The 10,876-nt window shown below is 39.0% G+C and overlaps 1 protein-coding gene across 1 annotated transcript in view; it reads right to left on the bottom strand.

Moving 5' to 3' along the window:
• Positions 1 to 217: 217 nt before the first annotated feature.
• Positions 218 to 10,876, bottom strand: part of LOC126614691 (probable LRR receptor-like serine/threonine-protein kinase At3g47570) — a 56,358-nt gene continuing 45,699 nt past the window's right edge. The window contains exon 8 of the mRNA XM_050282347.1: positions 218 to 727. Coding sequence (XP_050138304.1) covers positions 357 to 727 — 371 coding nt within the window. The 3' untranslated portion in view covers positions 218 to 356. The remainder of the gene's footprint in view (positions 728 to 10,876) is intronic.

Here is a 10,876-nt window from a genome sequence, read left to right as displayed (position 1 = left end):
AGCTTCACTGCCCTATAATTTTTTGTCAATGGCATGTGTAGAAGTTTAGAAGTTTGTCACTTCCTGATATATTGACTGAAATAACTGTGTTTCCATGACAGGCGTTCTTGACCTGGAAGTGTAAATTTTTGAAACGGATTTGGTTGGCCGTACAAACTAAACGCTTTACTATCAAAATATGAGAAGAATAATCGGAATTGCAATCTTGGTACTACTGGTCAAATACAGGTACAACATTTCACCTTAAGGAATATCCACATCCTGTCATATCTGTCACTATACAAAAATAATGTAGTCTTTGCAGATTGAAAACAACAATAAGAAAATGGATCCGAAAATATAGAGAACGAAAAGAACTAAGAGTTCACTCCTTCACAGTCCTTCAAATACTTCGTCTTGATTTTGGTGAGTGTGATTGCAGCATCTTTCATGTTAATCCTCGCTCTCGGCAATGCTGCAGTGCAAGCTAGAGCTAATCTCATAACGGATGATAAGCAATCCCTCCTGCTCACGAAATCACCATCTTCCTCCGTCCCAAGTATATCGGCATCCATAACTTCATCTATAGCAGCATCTGGAAATAATGAATCTGCTATCCATTGCTTTAAATTCATTTCCCCAACGAACATCTTGTCTGTTGGCTTCCTTTTTGTGAATGTCTCCATGAGTAAAATACCAAAACTATACACATCCCCACTCGTCGAAATGCTTCCTTCGATCCCAAACTCTGCAAAATTTGTATGTTAATTTAGTTATATATGATAAAAAGAAAATTATAACTCCTAATAAGACCAACATATTCAAAATTGAGAAAATACATCACCTGGAGCCATATATCCAACTGTGGCTAGAGTCATGGTTTTTGTCATCGAATATCCACCGCCGATGAGTCTTGCAATGCCAAAATCAGCAACATGTGCAACCATATCATCATCTAGTAGTATATTGCTTGGTTTCACATCACAATGAACGATAGGTATCTTGTAACCATGATGAAGATATTCTAGTGCCAATGCAACATCTTTCATTATGTCTAACCTCTGCAGGATAATAGTGGAGCAGTTTGGAGAATACAATCACTTTTCGAGGCTTCCATTAGGCATCAATTGAAGTATCAGGGTTTTGAAATCAAGTTCATCACAGCAACTTATGATTTTAATAAGATTCCGATGACGGATATTGCTTAGCATTTCACATTCCTTATCAAAACTCTTGAATGCCCCTTCTAGCTGTAAATTGAAAACCTTGACGGCGATATCTATCCCATCTGAAAGTGTTCCTTTGTATACTGAGCCAAAACCCCCCGTGCCAAGTGAGTTAGTCTCATGAAATCCAGTTGTCGTCTTTACAAGTTCTAGGCGCGAAACTCTTCTCCAAGGAACTTGAATTAGTGAGGCAGTTTCTCTTACAACTTCAACATTCCTTTTCCTGCCTAGTATCAGAATTAGTGCAGCAGCCACTAAGAGTATTACTGACATGACCCTAGAGATGATATATTTAGCTTTCCTCCAATTTGGCTTAACTTCTGTTTTATATATGCACAATGGAACGTGGAGTTGGGAAGCACCGCAGAGCGCATCGTTTGATACAAATGAATCAGCAAAGAAGTTTCCGAAAGGCCCGCCTGTTGGAATTTCTCCTTGGAGTTTGTTGAAAGACAAATTCAGATGCTTGAGATACAAGAGTGCTTCCAATGACTTTGGGATCACTCCAGATAGATTGTTTTTGGACAAATCCAAGAATTCTAGGCTCAGCAAGGTTTTCAATGAACTGGGAATAGGGCCTTCTAAATAATTGTTTGCCAAGGACAGATTAATCATATTTTGAAGACCACCAATGCTACTGGGAATGTTTCCGGAGAAATGGTTATTTGACAAGTCCATATTCAGCACATTTTTCAACTTTTCGATGTCTTCCGAGAGTGGTCCAACTAGATAATTGGATGACAAGTTTAGGTGCAATATATACTTAAGTTCCCACAAGGAAGATGGTACTTTAGAAGTTAAGAAATTGGACCCTAACAATAATTTTCTTAGAGCTACTGCCAAAGTACCCAAGCAGGAAGGAATAGAACCAGAGAGACGATTACCATCCAAAAGTATCTCTGCTAGGTTGTTTAGTTGACAGAGTTCATATGGGATATGTCCTTGCAGTTCGTTATCATTCAAATACAAAGCTTGAAGATTTTGTAGCCTTTGTATTGAACCTGGAATTGCTCCACTCAACTGATTGTTTCCCAGGTTTAACGATATCAAGCTGCTCAAGTTGCCAATATCTACTGGAATGTTGCCTCTGATGTTGGAACTCATTAAACCCACATATAGGAGTGATGTAGAGAGATTCCTGTGAGAAGCTGGAATCGTGGTGTTTAGTGGATTGTCTCCCAAGGATAATCTTGTCAAATTTCTAAGATTAAACAAGCAGGAGAGGGTGCTTGCTGCTTGTGGAGTAGAAGCATCATTTGTCAAACTATTCGAGAACAAGGAAAGAAACTTGAGGTTTTTCAAGGAACAGAGCGTGCTTGGAAGAAACCCGGTAAATGAGTTTGTGTTCATGTCTAGCACCCTGAGCTTGGAAGCATTGGAGAGGTTAGGGAGTAGTCCGGACACGAGGTTATTTGCGGCTACACCAAGGAATTCTAGGTTTGGAGCGTTAAGACTTATGTTTGCTGGGAGGCTACCTGAGAGATGATTATAAGAAAGAAATATTATTCTTATCATGGAGAGATTGAAGAGTTTGGATGGGATGACGCCATTGAGATTATTAATACCCAGTGACAAAGCCTCTAACTGTGGAAAATCACCAATCTCATCTGGTATTGCACCTGCCATAATTTCAACACGTTTGCATTAAATTTTTAACTTCAGTTTAACTAAAAACTAAAAACGAAATGATTATCAAATAGTCTTAAATTTACTACCTGTTAAATTATTGTCAGCAAGATAAATCTCGGTTAAGTAGGTCAAATTGCCAAGACTTTTGGGTATGCTTCCACGGAAATTGCCAAGACTTTTGGGTAATTTAGTAATTACATGAACATAAATTTTGTTGTTATTTAGGGCAACCTCCAGCCAGGTCACCATAGCATGCCATATTTAAAATTTAAAAATAAAATAAAATAGTAAATAAAAAACATGCCTACTTTAGAAGAAACTGCTCATCATTTTTCCATTTTTTTTTATAAGGGGTGTGTTATCCACACATCCATTTTTACTTCTCACACACCTCTTGTTAATTTATGTCCGTTGATCTTCTTCATTTCATCCGATCTGATGGCCAAAAATTAGAAGGGTGTGTGAAAAGTAGAAAGGGGTGTGTGGATATCACAACCCTTTTTATAATTGATATATTTTTTTAGAATTTTTAAAACTAATCACACTTCACAGTAAAAAAAAAAAACAAAATGAAATGAAATTATTCACACACTGTTATGTTGCCTATTTCTCTGGGTATGCTACCTGTTATGTGCATGCATTCCAACAAAAAGGAAGGAAAAAAAAAAAAACAAACGAGATGATTGTTATACATCTTATATATAGATGTTAAAATGAAGCAAAGATGTTAAATGTTATCATGAAGCAAGCAACATTAATTTATATTCCTAGGTGGTTGGTAATGGTGCTACATACGTACCTGATAGTTGGTTACTACTCGGAACAATTTTTTCGAGTGCAGATAAGTTGCCTATTTCTCTGGGTATGCTACCTGTTAAATATGTGCATGCATGCCAACAAAAAAGAAGGGAAAAAAAAAAACAAACGAGATGATTGTTATACATTTTATAATATAGATGTTAAAATGTAACAAAGATGTTGAATGTAATGAAGCAAGCAACACTAATGTATATGCCTAGGTGGTTGGTAATGGTGCTACCTACGTACCTGATAATTGGTTATTACTCAGACCAATTATTTCGAGTGCAGATAAGTTGCCTATTTCTCTGGGTATGCTACCTGTTAAATATGTGCATGCATTCCAACAAAAAAGAAGGAAAAAAAAAATGAGATGATTGTTATACATCTTATATATAGATGTTAAAATGAAACAAAGATGTTACCTGTTAAATTATTGTTATGAAGATAAATCTCGGTTAAGTAGGTCAAATTGCCAAGACTTTTGGGTATGCTTCCACGGAAATTGTTATACCCTAATTTCAATTCACGAAGCTCTTTGCATTGCCACAGTTTGGAGGGAATAAGACCGTCAAACTGGTTTTGACCCAATTTAATTATTTGAACACTCGAAAGATGCTCACATATATTGTCCGGAAGATTGCCACTCATGTTGTTCCCGAATAGAACCAAAGCAGTCAAAGAAGATATGTTGAGGACAGGCACAAAAGCAGAGCCTTTTAGGGCATTGTGCTGCACAAACAACTCCTCCAACTGACCTAAACTGCCCATCTCGTTTGGAAGTTCTATAAAATAAATTCGTATATATATTAAAATCATGTATAGACATAGGAGCAGCTTATTAGTAGAAATCCCGTTGTACTGTAGCAAAAGAGGGATAACATTATAAGGATCATGTACTCACTATATAGGACCTCTTTTTTGCTCCCGAATACGAGGGTCTTACACAGTAAATATACAATCCTACGATAGTTCTCTCATCTCATTTTTCGCTAAAGTGGAACGAGATCCCTGCTAAGAAGGGCCTTGTATGTATAGATGTAATAAAACCGAAGTCATACAGTATACCTTCGGACTTCTTGTCGTCAAGGTATATCCCCTTCAGCATTGTTAAGTTGCCTATTTCTCTGGGTATGCTACCTGTTAAATATGTGCATCCATTCCAACAAAAAAGAAAGAAAAAAAAATTTGATGCTTGTTATACATCTTATATATAGATGTTAAAATGTAATCATGAAGCAAGCAACATTAATGGTGGTACGTACGTACCTGATAGTTGGTTCCTGCTCAGATTAATTATTTCGAGTGCAGATAAGTTGAAGATAGCAGCGGGTATGAAACCAGAGAAGCCTTTACCGTACAATTTGATGGTTTGAAGTTTAGGAAAGGACCCAAACCACAAAGGAATGGTTCCCATAAAGCTATTGTTTCCAAAGTTAATCGCCTTCAACCGGCGCAAAAGTGAGATTGTATGAACAATTTTACACCTAGAAACATGAACCACACAGAATCACAACTGATTTAACAATGAAAAAGTATAAAAGAAAATACACTATCAATAGGCTAAAACACTCTTTTAATTGATCTACCAATAGCCTAATAGGATTAACTAAACCATTAGAGACTGCAACAATGAGAAAGTCTGAAGATTAAAGTTCAAGTTGAATGTCTTTGAACCCCTAGGTGTTGGAAACATTTTCAGTAAATTTGTTCAGGAAAATATAAAAACTCGTGATGCAATTCCATTGTTTGGGATAGCAGATATTTACCTAGAATCCAACCTTAAGCTAACATTTTTCATAAGTTTATTCTTTTCATTAACTACAATGGAATTTATAAAACAATTTTAGAAAAACTCGAGTCTAGATAATGGACTTTTGTTCCGGTTTAAAATTTTTTGACTTGTGTTCTAAGCAACATAATGTATTCACATTTCAATTGTCAAAGGCATCACAATAATCCCCAAATGAAGATATTAAAAATCATAACTTCTTCTCCAAGTTTTCATTCAGTTTATTTCACTTGACCATCAGAATTTTATTCAAAGAAGATTAAATAAAGAAAATAGTGTTGATGCACAAAATCAGCGAAGACTTTGGTACAACAGAAAGTGTCAGGTTTTGTGACCTTCGCTTGGTTGCTTCGGTCACTAGTGAGGATAAGTACGTAAATGAATAGAGACAGAGAAGCAAACACAGGATGTACGTGGTTCACCCAGATTGGCTACGTCCACGGAGTAGAGGAGTTCTTATTAGTAGTGAAGGGCTTACACAAATACAAAGGATCAAGCTCTCAATTTAGTGAGTTCTTGTGAATGATTTAACACAAATGGCATTAGGCCATATTGTGGGGGAATGACCCCTATTTATAGAAAAACTTGTAGCTTTGTCACATTGACATGTGTCATGTTATGATTAGTAGTGTTGATGAAGAGCTACAGAAAATGGTGTTATATTGAAGAGCTACCACTCCCTCTACGTAGACACCCTCCTTGGTTTACCTAGCTCCAACACCCACATTTCCTTCAACAAGACTGCAGCAAATCAGATTGTGAGGAACGATGGCAATCTTTCCAGCCAAAAAGGAAAGGCAAAGCAAAAGAAAATTAAACACATTGATGGCATATTATGAAAGAAGACAAGGAAAAGTAGTAAATGATGATGAAGTGTGGGAACAACATCATGACAAATGATGATGAGTCATGCTTTCCCCCCTCCTTGGATTCGGCTGAAAACATCCCCCTATTTGGATTCAGCTGAAAACATCCCACTCAGTCGACAAAAAAAAAAAAAAAAAAAAAAAAAAAAAAAAAAAAAAAAAACAAAAAAAGAAAAAAGGGCCTAGGCCTCCACTTCTTTGGGCCTAACACATCTTTATAACAAAAAAACAATATATGAAGAAAGAGCCCAGGGTTACCACTTCGAAAAGAAACAAGTGAAGTTTTCCTACTCATGACATTGCCTACTAGCTAGACACCTCATTCGGCAACTCTCTTCGCCTGAAGACTTGGGGGACTCCCACCATATGCTACTGCACCTTGATACTCGGCAGTCTCACAACCACTCAGTGACTTGGATTTTTCAAGTCTCCAACCGAGAAGTTTTCCTCACTCGGGAAATTAAGGGAACACTACCTCAAACTACATGCCTCACTCACAAAGCTTCAACAATACAGGTTTCAACAAAAGCAAAAATTCAAAGAACTTTATGAAGAAGGCTTTGGTGTATTTAACACAATATGTTGAAATGAAACAAAGCTTATTTATTAATATTTTCGATAAGCCACAAATATGTACATATACATGAGTCAAAATAAACAAACAAAAGGGAGCCTTCACAAAGGTTGCTTAGGGGAAGTCTCAGCAGTCGGTAGAGCCCCAGAAAGAGAAAGCACCGGAGGGTGGTTATCCGGAGCCTCAGTACTTGACAAAACCCCAGAAGGAGGAGGCATTGGAGGTTCATCATTTGAAGCTTCATTACCAGGTACAGCCTTAGAGGACGAAGACAATAAATGCCTTTGGAACAAACCCACAAACCGCTGATGATTAAGTAAAACCTTACCATCAAATTCCTTCATCTGGTCAAGCTTCCTCTTCATGTTTGTAGCATAGTCATGGGCGAGCCGGTGCAACTGCTTATTCTCATGCTTGAGCCCTCTAATCTCCTGTTTGAGACTCATCACTTCAGCAGCCAATGATTCAACTTGGCGGGTTCTAGCAAATAGGCGTTGGGCCATATTAGACACAGAACCTGCACACTGAACACTAAGAGCCAGAGAGTCCTTAACAGCCAACTCATCAGACCGTTTGGAAAGTAGTCTGTTATCTTTGGGAGTGAGAAGGTTCCTGGCCACCACTGCAGCGGTCATATCATTCTTCATCACAGAATCCCCAACGGTAAGAGGACCAGTAGGGGATATGAAGGATGGGCGCCATATGTTGTCTGGAGAAGGCGTGGCTGTCTCTTCTCCAAGGTTCAAGTCAAAACGACGGTCGGAGGGTCCAGACATTTTCAAATGTGTTGAAGAGGGAAGAGGTCAGACAAATCAAGATCTTAGAAGTGCAAGAAATGAGCTTCTACTGGTAGAGATTCAAGTGTGCTGTGGAACTTAATGCCAGCCTCTATAAAAATCTGCACTCGACGGAGCTTCAGAAATCGAAGAGGCGTTTGCTTTCTCAAAAGCTGGGCTGCTCAGAGACCACGAGGGCCGATCTCAGAAATCGAAGAAGCACCTGCTTTTTCAGCCTCGTCAGCACCTGTCACATGCACACTCAGCTTTGCGGAAATTACGGGCAATCTGTCGAAGATTTCTGGTGAAGTAGAAAGCACGTGAATCTTACTGTTCAATCACCGCTCTCCATATGCACCATCAACTCCTCGGGTACCACATATAACTTTGTCAAAGATCTCTGACAAAGTTTAGGCACGAGAATTTCGAAGTTCCAGCTACCCTACTATTACCCATAAGGGTAAAGGAACAGCACCACTGCTTGACAACTGGAAAGTCCCTATGTGTGTCGACCTCCGTGTTTTGCGGCAACACAGGTTGGCAAGAACGTCCAACCTTTACTCACATTCGAGAAAAGACTCCCAACATAATTACTTTCTCAAAAACCGGAGTAGCACCGCTTTCCGAATCTCGAGAGTCAGATCCTCGACGGGATTGCTTGTTCGAAAACCGAAGAGGCACAACTCTCAGAACTTCGAGAGCCAGATTTCCTTAGATAAAGCTTGTCTGTAATCTTCACACGTAACATCAGCTTTCCAGATACCACATACCACTTTTTCAAAGTGCTCTGACAAAATTAAAACACGTGAAGCTGGCAGCTCCCACTACATTGCTGTGACCAAAAAGGGTAAAGGAATAGCATTACTACTTGTTATTGGGAAATCCCTATATACATTGACCTCCCTCCTCAACGGACAGGAAAACCTGCAAAAATGCTCAACCCTTTCTCGCATTCGAAAAGGCACCCTCAACATAACCTCTCGAAATACTCAGCTTTATTTCCCCCCGATAATACCTCAGCAAATAAGCCACACCAAGAACAAGAGTATCTCATATCATCAGGGTCGAAAGCAAGAGTATCCCATATCATGCTTTCTCCCTGTCTTTGTCTTTGTCCTTGTCCACACCTGCAGGACAAGGAGAAAGAGAGCAGTCAGTCGGAACCTGAAATCAAACCTCCAATTTGGAACTGACTGCCTGGAGCCTTTGCCTGGTTGCTTACTTAGCATTGCTCTCGAGTACTCATCCTCAACTGCTGTCAAGGTCACGAATTCCACCGGCAAATGCCTCATGACAGTTGATCAGATATTGGCTCTTTACACTGAAGCTGCCAAGCGTGGATGAGTCACTATGAAGGAATGTTCTGAAGGACCATTTAAATGCAAAGGTTGCACACCACTTCTGCCATGCAAAAGATTGAAGCAGAAGGTTCAACGGTGAGTTGAAACAGATCACTACAGCACGACACCTTTCCATACCACATTCATTATTCCGTCAACAGCAAAAGTATCCCATATCATCAAGGTCGAACGTACTCTAGATTTGATGGACTTGTTTTGACCCTCAAATTTTTGAGTCGGCCTTATACTCTGAAGGGCACCAGAAAACCCTCCAGCACAGTTCAAGAATAAGCCTGTGGAAAGTTACTTCTTCAAAAGCAAAAGTATCTCATATCATCTCTTATCCATTTGCTTCTCCTTATCCTGGCAGTTGAATGAGAGACAAGGAGAAGGAGAACAATCAACCGGAAGCCGAAGTCAAACCTCTGATCCTGGGTTGCTTACTTGGAAGTTTGACTGCTTACCTTGTCTGTCACCTCTTTCGGCAGATCTCCTAGCTCGGCGACTTGGGGGACTCCTACTATAGGGTTTGTATCACACTTGACTAAGCCCGAAACTACAACTAAGCTTCAAGTGAAATTGATACATTACCTTGTGCGTCAACATCAGCTAAATACACCATTCCCGGATGGAGGAAAGGTACTTCCAGAGAAGGGCAGATGAAGATCAGACCACACTTCAGTACTTAGAAGTTTCGTGATTACTCAAGGGATTGGATCTTGCAAGTCCCCAACCGAGGAGTTTCCCTCACTCGGGAACTTAGGGGAGCACTGTTTGTACCATACTTGACCAATCCCGAAACTACCGAGCACCGGCCAACGCTATACTGTCAAGGACCCAGAAGAGTTCCCCTCCGACCAGGAGGCCAATCACTACTCGACACGTGTCAAGATTAGAAGCCAATCAGAGCGCAGCACGTGTCGACATCAAGAACCAATCATAACATGACACATGTCAATGTGACAAAGCTACAAGTTTTTTCTATAAATAGGGGTCATTCCCCCACAATATGGCCTAATGCCATTTGTGTTAAATCATTCACAAGAACTCACTAAATTGAGAGCTTGATCCTTTGTACTTGTGTAAGCCCTTCACTACTAATAAGAACTCCTCTACTCCGTGGACGTAGCCAATCTGGGTGAACCACGTACATCCTGTGTTTGCTTCTCTGTCTCTATTCATTTACGTACTTATCCTCACTAGTGACCGAAGCAACCAAGCGAAGGTCACAAAACCTGACACTTTCTGTTGTACCAAAGTCTTCGCTGATTTTGTGCATCAACAAATAGCATGCCAAAGATTAAAATGAGAAAGTATATAAGAAAATACACTATCAATAGGCTAAAACACTCTTTTAATTGATCTACCAATAGCCTAATAGGATTAACTACACCATTAGAGACTGCAACAATGAGAAAGTCTGAAGATTAAAGTTCAAGTTGAATGTCTATGAACCCCTAGGTGTTGGAAACATTTTCAGTAAATTTGTTCAGGAAAATATAGAAACTCGTGACGCAATTCCATCGTCTGGGATAACACATATTTACCTGGAATCCAACCTTAAGCGAACATTTTTCATAAGTTTATTCTTTTCGTTAACTACAATGGAATTTATAAAACAATTTTAGAAAAACTCGAGTCTAGATAATGGACTTTTGTTCCAGTTTAAAAAAAATTGACTTGTGTTCTAAGCAACATAATGTATTCACATTTCAATTTTCAACGACATCGCAATAATCCCCGACTGAAGATATTAAAAATCATAACTTCTTCTCCAAGTTTTCATTCAGTTTATTTCACGTGTCCATCAGAATTTTATTCAAAGAAGATTAAATAAAGAAAATAGCATGCCAAAGATTAAAATGAGAAAGTATATAAGAAAATACACTATCAATA

The sequence above is a fragment of the Malus sylvestris genome, chromosome 3 (genome assembly GCF_916048215.2).
Source record: "Malus sylvestris chromosome 3, drMalSylv7.2, whole genome shotgun sequence".
Taxonomy (NCBI): domain Eukaryota; kingdom Viridiplantae; phylum Streptophyta; class Magnoliopsida; order Rosales; family Rosaceae; genus Malus; species Malus sylvestris.
Note: the sequence above shows the minus strand (reverse complement) of the source record. Positions and strands in the feature narration are given on the sequence as shown.